Raw genomic sequence first — 19,782 nt, 5'->3', positions numbered from 1 at the left:
CATATGGATAGCCTACAACTTAGCTATTTGCAGCTCCCTATAAAACAATGGCAAGCAGTTTTATAAACGAGGCATTAAGCATTAAATAAAGTACCTATCTATCTATCATTCGCGTTTTCCATTTGGACCCACAAACTTGTTTCCACCTTCAAAGTGTATGCCAATATTTCAGCTAAGTCAAACAGTTAAAAGATGCTTTTAAAGTTTACTGTTGTCTTGAAGAGCAGGCTTTCAGCACTCTGCTTGTGGGGGAGGGGCAGTCTGCACGTGAATTGCAGCGTCTCCAGCAACACAGCTGTCTGTGTACGCACGCCTGTATGTATAATGCGAAAAACTATCGGTGAATGCAGCCGCTTATCGGCTGCCGATGCCGATACACGTAAAAAACGCAAATATCGGCCGGCCGATATATCGATCGATCCCTACTTAGAACCCAATTGACGCAAAGTGCGTCAAAAAACACACCCTTTCTTCTCTGTTACATTGCTCCGGAACTGTTCATCGCAGCGAGATGAAACCTTTATTGCACGACAGAGCTGAAGTTGGGCTTTCCAAAGAGACTACACACTTGTCTGTACGATCAAGTACAGACAAGTGTGTTAAGTAAATTTAAAAAAATCATGAAATTAAATCAAATTGCATCATATTTACAGTCTATACTTCTCTGCGTTCACCTGCGCACCCATTACTTTTGTTTGAATTACTCACGAACCCGTGATCGCATCGATATGGCAAGCATATCAGATGAGAGGGGACACAGGGCTATCCATTGGTACCATGTTTATCGATCCTTCTGGCTTATAAAAACAGACAAAGTGACTGCAAAATAATAACGTCATGTACACAAAACCAACGCTGCACACCCATTACTCTCGTTTGAATTACTCGCGGACCCGTGATCGGATAGATATGCCACGCATGTCAGATGAAAGAGGACACTCAGAGCTATCATTTGATACCAAGTACATCCTTTTGGGTTATAAAACAGACGAAGTGACAGCAAAATAATAACTTCATATAGCTGGACTTACCCCACGTTTTTGTCTGTTCTTGTGGCAAAGCATGTTTATAATCCAACGCTATCGTGTGTTTCTCTATGGCAAAGCATGTTCATAATCCGGTTTTGAGATCCTAGCAAATTCCTACATGGCATCCAATTCAAGGCTCACATTGCCTCCCAATTTGTTCAACAAAGAAACACCTTTTTTGCCTTTACTTTGTTCATGGCAATGCAGTAAAAAGTTGAATCATTTTGAGTGCATAGGCACGCAGGCTAACACGCAACCTCGGGTCAGGTCAGATCAGTTCGTGTCACAGATATGGAGCGCAGAAAGGTAATTTTTTATCACTAAATAAAAAATGGTATTTATTTCCGTAAATCACACACCACATATTTCTGTAAATTGCTCAGCCCCAGAGTATCCCTCCAACATGGCAATTATATTGCCCGATTCAGGACAGTCTGCCCTACACACACATGAAATGCATGTAGAGCGATGAGCTTGCTGTGGTGAGATACATGTCGAAATATAAGAATTTTTGTGATGCGCTTTTTATATTTTAATTCTTTAAAAATCTAAATAAAATCAATGCTAGCACTAATACATGAAATGGCAGATCTGGATAGCCTAGACTCTGCTGAAAAAAAACAATATATAATATGTGTGTTGGGCAGATCTGGATAGCCTAGACTCTGCTGAAAAAAAAACAATATATAATATGTGTGTTTGGCACTTACAATGATCAGAATAAATCCTTATGAATAAAGGTAGTGAAAATAAAACAGCTAAGGGTTCTAAGGGTTAAAGATATCTAACAGGGGAGTGACTGATCAAACTCTCTCTCTCTATCTCTCTCCTCCTCCTCTTCCTCCTCCTCCAGTGTGCAGGTGACCCTGAGTGTGCCTTCCCTCACCATCAGCAGCAGCGGAGACGAGGAGGTCCAGTCCGTCACTTGCAGCCTGCCGGACATCAGCCTGCTGGGCTCAGCCAGTGCCACCCCCACCCCGACCCCCACCCCCTGCTCCAGCTCCAGCAGCTGCCATCACCCTGCAGACTACATGTGAGGTGTGGGTGGTTGGGTGTGTGTGTGTGTGTGTGAGTGTGAGTGTGGAGGTGGAGTGGCAGGCGATCAGGAGGAGAGAGCAGTGTCGGGGTAGAGGCAGGCAACCCACTGCAGTGTCAATTCGCACAGCCACCAGGGGGCGATGGGATCAAAGCCTTAACTCCTTACCGCATGCTACCTTTTCTTTTTTATTAGTAATGATTCAGGGGCTTCCCAGTAATAACGAGCCGGCGACCGACAAACACGGGCACAGGAAACAGAAAGGCGCATACACACTCTCAGGAGTCTGTTAATGGCGTGGGTATACAGAGTGTGCCTGGTGTGTGTGTGTGTGTGTGTGTGTGAGAGAGCTTTTTGCAGTGGAGGTACAAGCACAGTCCTCCACTCAGAGGGAGGGATTTTGAGCCGTCATCCACTAACGCCCACCTCCCCTCGCCCCTACAGTCGTGCCTTGGCTGCTAAGAGAGGAGGAGGTGGTGGGGGGTGATGATGCTAGCGGAGACGAACAGTCGTAGGTTTACAGCCTTGATGATATTACAGGCCAAATCTCAACAGTCTTTTTAAACACCTTTTGTATTACACCATACTATAAAAACCTCAAGAGCTATTACTGAAGGCTTTGCCATCTCTTCTTCTGTAGTCATTAGAGATGACATCTGGTGTGAGTGTGTTGGGGTGTGTGTGTTTGAGGAAAGGGAGTAGTGTGTTTGGATCAGGCCTATATATAGATATGCGAAGCCTGTCCATCATTGGTGGAAATCAGAGCACACCTCCACCAACTGCCATGTCTCTTTACAGTAGCATGAGCCAATCAGATTCCTCTCTGTGGTTTGTTTACATTGGAGCTCCGCCTCTCCCACCGGGTCTTGGTCCCTGTGGCCATGCTGGCGTCTCTTTCTTAAAAAACATGCTACATGCTTATATCTTGTAATTAGTTTCCCTGTTGGGAAAAGAAAATGACTTAAGATTTGAATAAGTAATAAATACACTTTTAAGAATTGCAATATGGCTTTTTACCGTGTTTTTGTTTATCATAAAGAAATTGCAGTTTTCTTATGAAACTAGATTGCTGCTACGTTGTAGAGTTTTCACATTAAAATTGTTTTTGAAAAACACAGTTGCCTCCGCTTTTCTGTTAATGTGTATTGTTAATGTTTCAATTTGCATTTTATATAAAGTTATTAAAACTATGTAAATCTTAGTCATATTTCAGGTAATATTTCCTACAATAATATGACAGAGAAACTGAAAATGGTAGCTTATATTTAGCAACCAAAATGTTAATGATCCAGTGAACACTAACAATCAACTTTTGTCATGAGACATACAATTGCAGTTGATTGACAGACTTTTTTCAGACCTCTGTTGTATCTATAATTTATATACCAACATAAAATAGTTTCAGTGATGTCATTTTATACAAGTCAAGTCAGCTTTTATTCTCATTTTCATGGAAATTGAGTTGTTTGGTACATGATAAGCAGGAACTACCTATTTAAACTGGACTAAACCGCCTTGCGAAGTGGGTGGGTCTCTCTGATAATGCTCTAAACTGGTTTCAAACCTACATTACTGGCAGAGATTTTTATATCAGTCTAGGAGCTCATGTATCTGAAAAACATGACTTGCCTTTTGGTGTGGCCCAGGGGAGCTGCCTTGGTCCCCTGCTATTTTCTCTATATATGCTTCCATTGGGAAACGTCATAAGTCAGCATAATGTACACTTCCACAGCTACGCAGATGATGCCCAATTGTATATTTCTGTGGAGCCAACTAACCCAGATGGCCTTTGCTCCCTCACTGCATGCCTAACCTCCATTAATCAGTGGATGAGCAAAACTTTTTTGAAACTAAATGATGACAAAACAGAGGTACTTTTGGTTGGACCAAAACTAAAGCGAGATATTATTCTTAGTAATTTGGGGAACTTGGCGCACCAGGTCAAACCAAAAGTAACAAGCCTCGGTGTCATCTTAGATGCAGAGTTAAGTTTTAAGCCCCATATCAGTAAAGTTACTCAGACAGCCTATTTCCACTTGAGAAACATTGCCAAAGTGCGGCCCTTTTTAACTCAACAAGATGCAGAAAAACTAATTCACGCCTTTATCACTAGCAGGTTAGACTACTGCAATGCACTTTTCACTGGTCTTCCCAAAAAACATCTAAAGAAATTGGCACTCATACAGAACTCTGCGGCTAGACTTTTAACTAAGACTAAGAAGAGAGAACACATCACCCCTGTGTTGGCTGAACTGCACTGGCTCCCTATTTCCTATAGAATTGATTTTAAGGTTATGTTAATTACTTACAAAGCTCTGAATGGCATAGCACCTTCATATATCTCTGAGCTTTTAATATCTTATCAACCACAAAGGAAACTTAGATCATCCAATTCTAATCTTTTAATCGTACCCAAAGTGCTCCACAAACAAAGTGGAGAAGCTGCTTTTATCCATTATGCCCCCAAACTATGGAGCACCCTGCCTCTGTACATGAAGCAGGCGAGTTCAGTAAATATTTTTAAAAAAGATCTGAAAACATACCTGTACAGGAAAGCTTTTAGTTAACTCATCTTATCCTGTAGACTACTTTTTCAGATTATTCTACATCTGCTGCTATTGGAGGGCGCAGCCAGCCAGAAGCATATGGGCTCCCCCTATTAAGTCAGGTTCTGCTCAAGGTTTCTTACTGGAATATGGGAGTTTTTCCTTGCCACAGTTGCCATATGATGTGCTTGTGGGGGGGTAAGAGGGTTAAGGCTGCCAGTCTTATGACATGTCATTTTCTATATTTTTGATATGTTGCTGAGTAGATCATAAACAGCCCCAGCAATGAAGAAAAGTGATTGATAATGACTGACTGACTATTATTGTGTTAAATGCTTCAAATGTAAAGCACTTTGAGCTGCATTCTGTGTATGAAAGGTGCTATACAAAAAAAAATAAAAAATAAAGCTTATTATAAATGGAGGATAATTGGGACTAACAGACATACCGGGAAATCGGACGCAAACGTGTGGTTTACCTAAATGTTACCGTTGATGTTCTGAATATGTATTCAGTAACACTGCTGGCTAGTAAATGCTGAAAGCCTATTTTGTGATTACTGTTATTTAGGCGCCCAGAGCAGTTGCGCTATCTGTCCAAAAAGCCAGCCCCAATATCAGGGTTCCTACGCAGTATGGAAAACCTGGAAAAGTATGGAATTTGATTTTAGTAATTTCCAGGTCTGGATAAGTATGGAAAAAAGAAACAAGGGTATGGAGAAATATGTTGTATCTGTTCTATCCAAGTGCCCTACACCATTGTGCACTGGTATGTTTGCGTATCTCTTCTATTTTCGGCTAAAACACTGGTAGACTTTTTTGATTTACCAAGACATGGATACTGCATTATCTGATAAACTGTTATTGCAAACAAATACTAGAAATGCAATTCTGAGGAATTACACGAGGGGATGCAGTCTGCTGGTTAGGGTGTTGGTGGGGCTGTTGAGCTTGCTGCTAGCTGGTTGGTAGGGTAATTGTGATACCTGCAAAGGTGCTTTTGGAGTAACCAAATTTGAATCTTGTGTGACATGGCATTCTTGAGATATCATACTCAAGGTGGTTTTGACCTTGACATTTGACCTTCAACCTCCAACTTCATCTTTGAGTCCATAAAAACACTCGTACCAAATTTGAAGCATGTACGTCAAGCCGTTCTGGAGATATAATGCTGAATGGATGAGATATGGCTGGGACTTTTATTTTGACACACAGGAAACACTTTAACAGGATGTGTAGTTCAGGTAGAGCTAGATTGTATGCTTAGAAGCTGAGACAGTTGAATTCCTCACAGGTGACACCTGTGCCAGTGTTCTGATTAGCCTGGGAACTGCTCTGAGAACTACTTAACGAGCGCAGCTGGCTCTATTATGACATCACAGCCCCCATTCAAGTCTATGGGGGAAAAATACACTTTTAATTACAAATATCTCAAAAAGTATAAACTTCTCAAAAATGAAAAACGGATAGGACAGTAAAGCCTTGGAAGATCTACGGAACGGTGTTTCAACCAAATTTGTACGTTAAGCGGTTTGGGCTGAATAGCGCACACAAAAAGGTAAAAAGAAAAATAAGAAGAAGAAGAAGAATCCGGATTTCAATAGAGGGGATGCATCCCCTCTAAATATTGTTTATGGTGCCTCTGCCAGCAGTGCACTAGTCTCAACATATGTAGGCTATGCTTGTATCTACAGAGAACTAAAAATGTGAGCGCACCTTCCAACACAGCACTTCCCCCCCCAACGAAAAGTATCCAACTGCTACAAAGTTAATAATAAACATTATTATACAGCTCTTCACAATGCTTGTAGAACGTTCCATTGACATAGAATATGGTCAGAAAAATGTACCGAGAAGTTTGAAAATTTGAGTATGGAATTTTGAAATGGAAAATGTGTAGGAACCCTGCAATAGGGCACGCGTCCAAACCACATCCAGTCCAACACAACCGTCAGCTGTTCCCTGCTGCTCGGCTGGCCTTGGCTTTGGCCCTGCTGACTGACCACAGCTGGTGACCCAGATAGACAGGCCAGATTCTGTGACTGACCCAACTCGGGGGTGGGGGGCTACTTTTACAGAAAGCATTGTTGAACAACTATACTTGCAAAAGATCTCTCTCACAAGTTTTGATTAAGGCTGATCAACAATTCTGTTGGGACACAAAGTCCAGTTTGACCCGTCTTGATTTCTCTCTCTCTTTCTTTTATTTCACTCTTTCTCTCTCTCTCTCTTTCTCTCTGAGTTGTGGTACAGTGGCCAGTTTAGGTCTAGTCCCGATTTTGTCATGTGGAAAGTGAGCCTCTATCTCACCCAAACCCCTATCTGTGGCTATCTGGAGAGCCTGAGTGGTACTGAGCAGCTAGCGGTACTCCCTTGGCCCCCGGTGTTGCCCATATCTGCCCAGGAGGGCTGCTGTGAGTGAGCAGGCAGGCAAGCTAGCTGGCAAACGCGCGATTAGCAGGGCTACATTTAACCGCCAGGTCATAGGATATAAATAGCCACGTCTGGAACTGCTGCACATTGAAATTCTCACACACCCTTGACAGTCCCACAGCTCAAACGCACTTGTGGGCTGCAGGATAATTACTTGTGGTAATTATGTTTAATATGTTCCGATATTTGTGTCAGTGCATAGTGTGTGTGTTACTCTATCTCTTGCCTGCACACACACACACACACATTAGTGAGGGGTGGGGGGAAACAAGCTACTGTAGTGTATTTCAGATGGCATTGTGTCAATTTGTTTAGAAATTTTCTTGGCAAACCGAAAAGTGCACAAGCCAGCCAAGCAAAGTGCCTCATCCCTGTACTTTTGCTGTGAGTCAAGTTCTCAAGACGTCTCTGGAGAACCCAGAACCACACAGAATACATGTAAACATATTGAAAATATTTAGGCCCTACAAGTGTATTGAAACAGATGAACTTGAATATTACTTGAATCAAAATAATATTATTTAACTTTTAATCTGCCTGGACGTGTGTGTGTGTGTGTCTCCATCAAGCCATTTTGTTGTATGTGGACTTAATACTTAATGGCCCAGATATTTAGACTAGGCTAAATGCTTTGCAAGCAGTGATTTCCTCACTTCACTCATCAAGCCTTGCCAGTCCCACCACACACACACACCCTTGGTTAAGAACTTGAGACCAGTTGCCTTTAGTGCCCTTTTCCCTTTGTGGGTTGGCCCTCACACAGTTGGTCCTTACAGTTCGGCCTTGTCTGTGTGTACACACACACACACACACACACACACACATGTCCGCCCCTCCCCCTTGCTCTTTGGAAGCCCTGTTGCGCTGTCTCCTGATTTAGATGGCCAAGCTCCTTCCCTCTAAACACACACTCACACACACACAGAGACAGACAGAGGCACAGAAGGAGAATGCTGCTGTGGCCGTGCTAAAGACTCTTCCCGTGTGAGACAGAGAGAGACCTCCCCTCCCGCCGGTCCAGGAACACGCTGCCACAACATGGAGCCACTAACAGAGGTAAAACACACACACTGCGCACGCTACCTACGAATGTTGAGAGCGTTTGTTTGTGTGTGTGGAAAGTACTAGCACGCTGGCGGCTAACATTAGCACTTGGCACCTCTGGGTATGGCCTGTGAGAGAGTGTGAATGCTGTAAACTTTTCCAGACGCTGGCCAATGAGTGGAGTGTGTGCCGTCCATTCACAGTTTGACAGTATGCAGAAGTATTCAAGTGCAACCTGAATAGAACATCATATTTGGTCTCGATTTTGCAAAGCGGTTTTGATTTAGGCAGGAACTGTACTTTTTCCCCCTTGGAGATCAATAAAGTATCTATATCTATCTTATCTGTCTATCTATCTATCTATCTATCTAAGGAACAGATACCTCAGACATACCGCTGGTTAGTGTAGGCTATGTGTGTGAGGAAGAACAGATTCTTAAAGTGACATGTTTTTAAATAGCTGTGCTTAAGTAGTTGTAATGTTTGCAAGAGACCGCAGTGCAACACTGGTTGATGTCCGAGAAAGACCCCATGCAGTCATGCAGTCAGCTGCAGGTGCCCCCCCCCCCTCAAACACATACACAATCACACACACACACATCTCAGGACCAGAACAGCAATCTGTCTGAAGGTCTCTGTGCACAGGGCACGCTCAGCTGAACCTGGGACAGTCAGGTGCATGTGATGTGGTGATGAGAGTGGGCTGATGATGAGCACTGGGATATTGAGTTAAGTGGGAACATTAGACAATCACGTTAAATGATGACTGGTCAGTGTCACCTGTGCATTTTGAAGTTCAATGTTATATATAATGTTACACACACATACAGTATACTCTCTATATATGGGTCATTCTATAATTCGGGGTATGTTTTGCGTCTCAATAGCATTTAAGCACGTTGAATGACAGTGTCAACTTTGTATGTTTAAGATTTCGCTCTTAAAATGATGATTAAATATGCATTCTTGTTTTAAATCTATATCAGAAGATGTGTTCATATTTTTCATTCATATTTTTTTTATTTCATGGATCCAGGATACTATGCATCCTGCTAAAGTTCCTATGGCCTTTGGAATTCAAATAGCCCCACATCATCACATACCTTCACAATACCTGGAGATTGCCATGGTTTTATTTCAGTTAGCCTAATAGCTAGTCATTTTAGTCAACTTTAGCATGTGTATGTACAGTGTATGTAACTTTATATATAGCACAACTGTATATCTATATAATTACAGTAATATAAATATATAGTTATATATAGTTTTGCATTTCTGTTGCCAAGCTGTCTCAAGACAACATGTTTGGCCTAACACAGTTACTGAAGAAAATGACACCATTGTCTACATCAGTTAACTCACTTATCGCAGATTTCTGCACCGTCATTGTTGTTCCTCTTCTAGAAAGCTCTTTGTGTCTCCCTCGGTATACGCTCAGCTCATAATAACACACCCGCCTAGCGCCCACCATGGAGAAATGTGGCTAAAAACATACTGTCATTTGACATTTTAAAACCAATCCAAACCAGGGCTGGAAAAAGCAGGTGCTCTCGCTCAGGTTTACTGGCATTTGTTTTCACTGTGCTCCTAGTGGGCATTTGTTTTCACTGTGCTCCTAGTGGGCATTTGTTTTCACTGTGCTCCTAGTGGGCATTTGTTTTCACTTTGCTCCTAGTGGGCATTTGTTTTCACTGTGCTCCTAGTGGGCATTTGTTTTCACTGTGCTCCTAGTGGGCATTTGTTTTCACTCCTAGTGGGCATTTGTTTTCACTGTGCTCCTAGTGGGCATTTGTTTTCACTCCTAGTGGGCATTTGTTTTCACTCCTAGTGGGCATTTGTTTTCACTGTGCTCCTAGTGGGCATTTGTTTTCACTGTGCTCCTAGTGGGCATTTGTTTTCACTGTGCTCCTAGTGGGCATTTGTTTTCACTGTGCTCCTAGTGGGCATTTGTTTTCACTTTGCTCCTAGTGGGCATTTGTTTTCACTGTGCTCCTAGTGGGCATTTGTTTTCACTTTGCTCCTAGTGGGCATTTGTTTTCACTCCTAGTGGCAGTTGTTTTCACTCCTAGTGGCAGTTGTTTTCACTCCTAGTGGGCATTTTCTTCAACCTGTGTTGTGTCACATTCACATTTTGGTCTGCAGGATCAGATCAGGATGTGTATGTGTGTGTGGTACATGTGATATTGACAAGACTGACAGAAAACTCACATACCTCTCTCTCACACACACACACAGACTCTTTTTAAGACACCTGCACACACACACACATTTACTCTTTCTCTCTCTCTCTCACTCACATACTCTTGTGTGTGTGTGTGTACATCTGACATGGGCTGTTTGTGTGTGTGTGTGTGTTCGTCAGGCTGTTTTCGTCAGGCTGTTTGTTTTCATATATAATCAGGGCTGTGTGTCTGTGTGTGTGTGTGTACCTGCACTTGCGAGCGAGATTCTTCCTATTGTGTGTGTGTGTGTTGGGGGGGTTGGGGGGCATTCATCCATGTGGCAGTTCATCATGGTAAAGCTATGTGGCGGAGGAAGCAGGCAGGCTTGGCAGGCAAGCCTCCGTTGGCAGTGCCCTCATTGGTCTCATGCTGTCGAGGCTTCTGTGCCCACTCTGCTCTCCGCTGCCAACACACTCACCTCACCTCACCTCAGCCCAGCAAAACCCATGGAGACATGGCAAAGGGTGGCAAAGGGAGCACCCAAGAGCAACAGGGGCAAGGAAAAACTCCCTTACCAAGGAAGAAACCTTGGGCAGATCCACGGCTCAAGGGGCTAACCCAACTGCCAGGGGTCTTGGTGTGTGTGTTGGGGGGATGACAGGGGAGATGGGATAGTGTGCTGTGTGGATGTGGGGAGAGGCTTCCTCATGAGACAATGTGCTGTGTATTGGGGGGGGGGGGCGGGGGGGCAGTGTGCTGTAAGTATGTTGGGGATGTGTGTTGGAGAAGCTTCCTGATGAAATAATGTGCTGTGTAGGTAGGGGGGGGGGCACTGCAAGTATGGTGAAGGGACTTACTATTGCAAGCAGAGTACTGTATGTATGATGTATGTGAGTGATGACAGTGAAGATGTGTGTGTGGGTGGGAGGGGAGTGGAGCAGTGACTGTGTGTGTGTGTGTGTGTGTGTAGTGTATGTGTGGGTAGGTGGGGGCAGTGTGCTGTAAGTATGTAGAGGATGTGTGTTGGAGAAGATCCTGAAGACAATGTGCTGTGTATGTAGGGAGGGGGCGGGGCAGTGTGCAGCAAGTATGTAGAGGAGGCTTACTGTAGCAAGCAGTGTGCTGTATGTATGTGAGGTGATGACAGTGATGATGTAAGTGTGTGTGTGTTGGGGATGGGGGTGGGGGGGGGGCAGAAAGGCTAGGCAATCAAGGACATGGGTAGATGGATGGAGGAGAAATCAAAAATAATAAATAAAAAGTTCTATGGAGATGTGCAAAAGTTGGAGAAAGTCAGATGTGTGTGTGTGTGTGTGCATGTGTGTGCGTGTGTTTTGACGTGTGATGAAATAAGAAAATAAATAAAAGGTCTGTAGCATAGGTAGAGGGATGTAAAAGTCATGTAGGTGTGTGTGTGTGTGTGTGTGTGGGGGGGGGTCATGAGTGCTGAGGAGTGAATGAGTGCAAAGTCAGTATAGTGTTAATTCAGAGTTGGGAAATGTTTGAGAGTGCTGAGGAGTGAATGTGTGCAAAGTCAGTATAGTGTGAGTTCAGAGTTCGGATGGCCTGGGGATAAAAACTTCTCCTGAGTCTCTAAGTTCTGGCTGTGTGACTACATAGGCGTCTTCTTGATTTCAGCGGTAGGAATAATCCATTGTTAGGATGAGAAGAGTCCTTCAGAATCTTTTGGGCTCTTAGGAGTACTCTTCTGGAATAGATATCTTGTAGAGCAGGGAGTTGAGTTCTTATAGTACGTTCAGCTGAGCGCACTACTCTCTGCAGAGTACTACAATCTCTAACTGTGGAGTTCCCATACTAGGTGATGATGCTACCAGTTAGAACACTCTCAACCGCTGAAGAAGGCCTTCATGATGGATGTAGAAGGAAGTAGAATCGTTGTCTGGACTTCTTCAGAACATATTGAGTGTTAACAGTCCACGTTAAGTCTTCAGTAATGTGGACACCAAGGTATTTAAAACTTGTGACTCTCTCTACAGGTTGCCCGCTGATCATTAGTGGGGTGTAACTGTAGTTCTGCTGCTTCCTTCTGTAATCCACTACCAAAAATAATTCAGTGGAAATGCATGGATTCCAGTTGCTGCTACTGGAAGAAACTGGAATCCATGCATTTCCACTGAATTATTTTTGGAATCTGATCCCTTATCATACCTGTTCATTCTTACTCGTTGCTCGACTTATCGTGACTAAATTCAAGATGGCTGCAAACGTTAAACTTCGTGAAGATACTGTCTGTATAAATCGTCTTGTAAGTAAACTACCAGTGCTTTTTCAAAGTTCTCAATGTCTCGTTTTAAATGTCAGGGCCCTAGGAAGTCTACCAATGAAGTGTGGAGATACATTGAGCCTCGTAAATGGGTGTAAAACAGTGATTTATTTGCATGGCTAGCCCGATGCCGAAGCACCACTACTGAAAAAGTTGTTGGTAGCATCGGCTAACTAGCGCCAGATTTTGGAGTGCAGGGGACAAGTCGAGATGGGCTATGAGACATACGTTCACACTCGGTATCATGTTTCAATACACTTTAGGTCAATATCACACCGGAATTCTCCTTTAAGGTGGTGTGCATGAGGTTTGAGATGGCATCCTCTGTAGACCTGTTGGCTCTGTAAGCAAATTGGAGGGGGTCGAAGGAGGCAGGGAGGGATGAGCAGATAATGTTTTTCACAAGCTTCTCAAAACACTTCATCACTGTAGACGTCAGGGCTACTGGGCGGTAGTCATTCAGACATGATGGACTTTTGTTTTTCGGTACTGGAACAATAACAGACTGCTTGAGGCAAGTAGGAACTGTCTCTTGAGCCAATGATGTGTTAAAGATATAAGTGAACACAGGAGCTAACTGAGCAGCGCAGGATTTCAAAACCCTGTTAGAAATTCCATCCGGTCCAGCAGCTTTTCTACAATTAACCCTCCTAAAGGCATTGCTCACATCGACCTCAGAGACACAGAAAGGTGCATCCTCATTTGCTTCACATGCTGCAGCTAGTGCAAGATAGTCTGTGTTTTTCATGTCAAAGCGAGCATAAAAAGCATTAAGTTCATCAGGGAGGGCTTTACTCACATTCATCATAGGAGGGGACTTTCTTTCAAAGCCAGTGATGGTTCGGAGTCCTTTCCACACTCGTGCTGGATCACCCTCCAAGAAATCAGCTTCAACTTTGTCTCTATAGCGCTGCTTAGCATCTTTAATAGCTCTACGTAAACTATAAGATGCTGCTTTGTAATCCGTCATATCCCCTGAAATAAGCCCAGCATTATAAGTCATGGTGCGTGTCTTTAATGCCGTTCTCACTTCTCTATCCACCCATGGCTTCTGGTTAGGGAAGCTTCGGATCTTTACAGTTGGGATGATGGAATCAGTTAACATATTGATGTAACTCAATGATACTTCCGTAAACTCATTTATGTCAGCAGAGTTCGTCTTGAACATCTCCCATTCTCCTAGCCAATGTCCAGTCTCTTGTGAACAAGATGGTTGAACTAAGAGCGAGGATACAGTTTCAAAGAGACATCAGGGACTGTAACATTCTATGCTTTACTGAGACATGGCTAACTGAACTTGTACCGGACTGTGCCATCACTCCGGTGGAGTTTTTCTCTGCTGCTTGCTCTGACAGGACTGAGGAATCTGGAAAATCGAAAGGTGGCGGTGTTTGCATCATGACGAACAGCAAGTGGTGTAATCTTAGAAATGTCACCGTTCTCTCAAAGTCCTGCTCGCCTCATCTAGAACATCTAGCGATCATCTGTCGACCCTTCTACCTGCCCCGAGTTTACTTCAGTAATATTCAACGCTGTCTACATTCCTCCACAAGCCAACACAGATGCTGCGGTTTCAGAATTGCAAGAAGTGTTAAATAGACAACAACACACGCACCCTGAAGCTGCGCTAGTGGCCGGTGATTTCAATCAAGTACATCTGAACCGGTCCATGCCTGAATTTATTCAACACATTCACTTCCCTACACGTGGTGACAACACACTGGATCACTGCTACACACAGTTCAAGAACAGTTACAAAGCTAAGTCTCTACCAGCTTTCGGAAAATCAGATCATGCCGCTGTTTGCCTATGTACAAACAGAGAAGTCAGACGGACCCCCCAGTGACGAAGGAGGTCAAGCGCTGGACTGACCAATCGGAAGCCAGGCTACAGGACGCCCTTAGCAACGTTTCAACAATTCAGTTAAATTCTGCACAGTTCAACCCAACTTCTGTACAGTGTCATTTACAGTTGATTTAACTGATTTGATTGGAACTGAAAGTGATATAGATTGATTGGAACCACAGGAATGAAGTTGCATGAAGTCTCTGCCTAGAGGAGTTTTTTTTTTTTATGTTAATCCTGCTCATGTTTGTACATTGGTAGGAACAGTTCATGGATGAGGGCCTTACCATGAAGAACACAGGTATCTCTCATAACTTCTGCTTGTATGTATGTGTGAGACTGTATTTGTGTTTGTTTGTGTGAATGTGTTTGTGTGTGTGAGTGTGTTTGTGTGTGTGAGGGTGTGTGAGAGTGTATTTGTGTATGTGAGAGTGTATTTGTGTGTGTAAGCATGTCTCTGCATGTGAGTTCGTTTTGTTTTGTTTTCTCTCACGTTTCTTGTCTGATCTGGGCTATGCTAATCTGTTTAGGACGTAAATGTTCTTGTCTGGGAAGCCTGTTGGGCATAACATAATCATAACCCAATTAGTGACACGTAGCGCTAGAGTTGATCTGTGGCATAGTGTTTGTGTGCTAGTCGACGAGCTGTAAGTTCACTCAGTTGGTGGCTTTGCAAGATATTAATATTCAGACATAGTGACAGTGCATGAAATGCTGTTGACCACGCAGTGATGGCTGAATTGCAATCTGCCGAATGATAAATGGTATAAATCTACTCCTCCGAGCACTCAAAGTGCTTTATAGTTTCATGCCTTGCATTCACCCACTCACACACACACACATACACTCATACACCATTGGCATGAGACCTGCACATCAAGAGCAGTTTGGAGTTCAGTGTCCTGCTCAAGGACACTTCAACAGAGTCAGGAGGAGTCAGGCTCGACTTACTGGTTGCCCAACGACTCCTCTTCCTCGACTCCTCTTCCTCTTGAGAGGCCCAAGAAGTTCACGGCCTGTGTATATTTGAAAGACTGTGGGCCAGATGTACTAACGCTTTTGCGCCCATTTCAGGCGTATTTGTTTCGCAATGTGCGTGTAAAATCATTGCGAGGTATGTACAAACAGGCCGCAATGATGTAAAAGCGCAAACTGCCTGTCGCGGGAGCTGAAAGTGGCAGATTGCGATTGTCATGTCATGCACGCCTAGTTATGTATTCCGCGGTATGTACAAAGACTGCTCCTGAAAGCGCACGTCTATTCTGCGCCTAAATACTTCCGCCTTGTAAAAACAGGTGTTAATCCACATTGCAGTTCAATGCGTCAATAAGAGAACCTTTCAAAGACAACAGAATCGCTATTTAGAACACCAGTTTTTGTGGTGAAAGTATTTGTACTACCAAAAGCAACCTTAATTTTCGTTGGCCTTTCGCATGTCTTACTTTCACTTTCACGTCATTCACTTAAACTTTCCTACTTGCTAGATTTGACCAATCTTCCATAGCCTACGTGCACAAGTAGTTTGAGTAGAACTACTGATCTTCATTATCTCCCTGCTTGTTGACATCTTATCATGTATGGTATTATTTCATGATCGCTAAACGTTTGATTCTTTTTAATGTTGTCATCAGTTAACTTCATTCAACTGCGCTTGTAGGCGCTGCCATTCAGTTGTGGACATTCGTAAATTGCGTTTATGGGCGGAGAAGGGCAGAGAAAGGCGCAGTTTACACTAAGGATTGAACGATTGATAAATACGACGGAAACTTGGGTCTGACAGCGCTCGCAATCTGCGGTGTGTCCATGGCGCTGATAACGCTACGTTCGCAAATGTACGTACATCTGGCCCTGTGTGTGAGCGTACATACATATGGTTGTGCAAGCATGGGTGTGTATGTGTGTTTACATAAATACAGGCTTGTCAAAGGTAGTATACTATCTATCTGCATGTGTTGTGTGTATACATGACCTATTGCATTTTGTAGCTCAGCTCACAATGCTGTATGTGACATACTGTAATGCTATGTGAGGATTTAATTGCAGGGCCAGTGTATGTGCTTTTTATGCTGGTGTGTGTGTGCATACATGTGCTGTGGGTGAAGAAGTAAAACCTGTGTGTGTGTGTGTGTGTGTGCGTGTGTGTGTATACAGTATATTTGCATGTTTCAGTGTTTGTGTACTTGCGTGTGTGCGCGTGTGTGTATAACAGAGTGCATGTTAGCACGTTAGCCTTTCTATATGTTAGTGTGCACGCTTGTGTGTGTGTGCGTGTGTGTGTGTGTGTGTGTTGAGCTTGACTGCTCATGACTGCAGACTGACCGACCTGCAGCAGGGTGCGTCTCCCCCATCCCCTTTCTCAGGCCCTCCCCTGGAGCCCGGCGCAGACGTCTACATGCGCTTCATGCTGAGCCACTGTTGCTATGACGCCATCCCCACCAGCTCCAAGCTGGTCATCTTCGACACAACGCTTCAGGTGTGTTAAAGACCAGCCCATAGAGGCCAGATAGCTTCAGGTGGGTTAAAGACCAGCCCATAGAGGCCAGGTAGCTTCAGGTGGGTTAAAGACCAGCCCATAATGGCCAGATAGCTTCAGGTGTGTTAAAGACCAGCCCATAATGGCCAGATAGCTTCAGGTGTGTTAAAGACCAGCCCAAAGAGGCCAGGTAGCTTCAGGTGGGTTACAGAGCAGCCCGCAGAAGACGGTTAGCTTCAGGTGTGTTAACTAGCAGCCCATAGGCTCCATAGAGACCTGGGGCCAGTTCCCCGATAACGCTCACTCTTAGCGCTCTAAGAAGACTCAAAAGATATATCTTACCAAAGTTATTTATGTTCCTAAGTGTGTTCCCCGAAGTGTCCCTTAGGAAGCTTCTTAACACGCTGCCTCTTACGTTCGACGTTACAAAGGCGCTGTCCCAAGTGAAGGTGCTGAATTAGTTGGCATCGATTGCTCAGGAATCGATTTTCTACTTCACGTGAAGGTGCATGACGGCGTTAAGAAACACAACACGTTCTATGCAAATGAAACATTCCTCAAATTATTCCAGTAACATTTATTTTAACATAGTTTAAGTTATCAGTATATAAACTATTAACTAAATTATCAAATTGTCAGTAATATGTTCACACGATATGTTGTGACGGGTAGACTAACCGGGTAGGCCTATCCCTCGCTAATCATCCTTATCCTGTTGTGCCACTTGTGCCGCTTCTTGACATGGATTTAACAACTTTTTAAAATGATGTAATACACTTTTATATTAATGGTAAGGTACCTTACAATTATAATTGATTGGCAAGCAGCTGCAGTTACTTCTGTTTAATGCGGTATTGATAGATAGATAGATAGATAGATACTTTATTGATCCCCAGGGGAAATTCAAGGTTCAAATTAAAAAAATGATTGCCATTGGTTAATGTTTTCAATCAAAAGCAACCTATCTACAATGAACAGAGAGACATTTAGATACAGTAGGGTGGGGAAGCAACGTAAAAAAAGTCACCAAGCTTCTCGTCAGAGGAACTTGAAGTTTTGCTGGACGAGGTGAGCTTGCACAAGGTGACACCGTTTTCCAGCTTTCGGAATAACTTGTGCAACAGCAACAAAAAAGAGCTATGGAGCGACATGGACTACACGCCGTTTTTGATTTAATGCAAGGACACGTTGGATCGCTGCCATACAGTGGCGATTGCTGCTCTTTGGAACAGGGGAAGCTCTGATAAAAATGGTAAATTATTAAATTAATATTATTAAGGTGCTATATTGTTCTTTGAGGGCAAAAAGTATTTCAAACAGTAGGCTATAGAGTTAGCATGGCAGACATGGCATGTAGCCTACACCGTTATATAGCGCGCTACCTAATTTAGCCTAAATACACAACTGGAACAAAAGCAAGTCACAAACTCTGTAACTCCAGACAAATAGAAACCGGCTGTATTGCTCCCAAATTATGAGAATTTGAGCTGTAACTTGCCTTGTCTCTCGACTTCACCTGCCAACACTAACGGTACCGATCCACTTGCACGACACTTCATTTTGACGTGTCGCATTCCACTCTAGTCCTATGGGTGACGTCAAGCGACTTTAACGCGCCCGCAAAGCATTCCGGGAAGGCAGCGCTGCATTTGAAAATATGTCGCGCGTCAAAAAGCTGGGCGAAGCCCATCTTTATGCAAATTAATCCGTTGAATGCGAGGTGACTCTCCAATGAAAGGACGAGGTTGTAGGTCCTTTGTTCTACCACAACGGTGCCTGTGAAACTTTGGTTCCGGTTTTGGCATGGTTTTTTGATGGATCGTGTTGTTACAGCAATGTATTACGGGTGCGAAATCACGATAAATGACCGGCTAAACCTTATTGCTGAACAAACTAGCCATGAAGTTGAACATTTTTTCAGCATGTTCTAGTTGGAATAGTAGGCTAGAAGCTAATGTAATAGTGTTATTTGATGCGATTTTCTGTGATATTTTAGAGGAGGCTGAGCTTCCCCTGTAGTCTTAGAGCAATCGCCTCTGCTGCCATAGGCCTAGTTGGTCGCTTACTGGACACCACCATGCTTACCCATTTATAGATCTTTGCCAGCTTTTAATTATCAAAAGTGATTGCTAATTTGAAAGCTTCAATGACATTACTAAATAGCCTAGGCTAATTACCACCATATTAGTTCTGATACCAAATACAGTAAACTTCATAAATAGGCCTGCATCCATTGCGAACATATTTTATTATTAGTCTTAAAATGTCCATAACATAAAATCATCGTTGAGCCACAACATTGTCAACATACTGTCGGCCTACCATAGTTTGACTTGTACTGCGCTGCGCTGATTTCTAAAGACTGCTGCACAGTGGCGGCGACTATAGCGTCTTGAGAGCTCAAACAACGCTAAGAGAGAGCTTACGAATGGTCCAGACCAACCTTACGAACGTGTAACTTACAGAAGATATACTTAGCGTACGAACGTGTCGGGAATCGTGCCATAACGTTAAGAGATAGGTTAAGGAATAGGTTAAGAACTACTTAGCGATAAAAACGTTTTGGGGAACCGGCCCCAGGTAGCTTCAGTTAGACTACAGAGCTGCCCATAGAGGCCAGGTAGCTACATTCAGTGTTGTAGTCAAGTCACTATGCCTCGAGTCCGAGTCAAGGTTCGAGTCCCCAGTGTTCAAGTCCAAGTCATTAAAAAAAAATGTCAAGTCCGAGTCGAGTCCACTACTCATCCGAGCATGCGCGGATCTATGGGGTGGCAAAGGGTGGCAACTGCCACCCCATTTATAAATCAGATAATATTTTTTTAAGTATATTTTATGTTCATACATGTTGGACTGTGAGAAGGTGTGAAACCCGCACCAAACACCTCTCAAACAGAAATCGCCGATTTAGAATCCCCCGCTCCCTCACAATGGT

The 19,782-nt window shown here is 43.5% G+C and overlaps 2 protein-coding genes across 11 annotated transcripts in view; both read left to right on the top strand.

The window, feature by feature from the left end:
• ttll4 (tubulin tyrosine ligase-like family, member 4) overlaps positions 1-11,685 on the top strand; it is a 39,960-nt gene extending 28,275 nt beyond the window's left edge. The window contains exons 19-20 of one of the 4 annotated variants that reach the window (XR_006024415.1): positions 1,882-2,405; positions 11,655-11,685. Coding sequence is in view for 2 of the 4 variants with exons in the window: in XM_042066923.1 (XP_041922857.1) it covers positions 1,882-2,065 (184 nt within the window). In the remaining 2 variants the exon portion in view is untranslated. Of the gene's footprint in view, positions 1-1,881; positions 3,180-11,654 lie in introns of those variants that run through there. The other 3 variants (XR_006024414.1, XM_042066923.1, XM_042066922.1) reach the window with 3 other exon arrangements.
• The window catches only part of prkag3b (protein kinase, AMP-activated, gamma 3b non-catalytic subunit), a 29,120-nt gene continuing 17,245 nt past the window's right edge, over positions 7,908-19,782 (top strand). For 3 of the 7 annotated variants that reach the window (XR_006024422.1, XR_006024423.1, XM_042066947.1), the window contains exons 1-3: positions 7,908-8,098; positions 14,639-14,678; positions 16,738-16,850. Coding sequence is in view for 5 of the 7 variants with exons in the window: in XM_042066947.1 (XP_041922881.1) it covers positions 8,081-8,098; positions 14,639-14,678; positions 16,738-16,850 (171 nt within the window). In the remaining 2 variants the exon portion in view is untranslated. Of the gene's footprint in view, positions 8,099-14,638; positions 14,679-16,706; positions 16,851-19,782 lie in introns of all 7 variants that reach the window. The other 4 variants (XM_042066970.1, XM_042066979.1, XM_042066962.1 and 1 more) reach the window with 4 other exon arrangements.

This window comes from Alosa sapidissima, chromosome 2, assembly GCF_018492685.1.
Source record: "Alosa sapidissima isolate fAloSap1 chromosome 2, fAloSap1.pri, whole genome shotgun sequence".
Taxonomy (NCBI): Eukaryota; Metazoa; Chordata; class Actinopteri; order Clupeiformes; family Clupeidae; genus Alosa; species Alosa sapidissima.
This window is presented reverse-complemented; position numbering and strand designations above follow the sequence as displayed.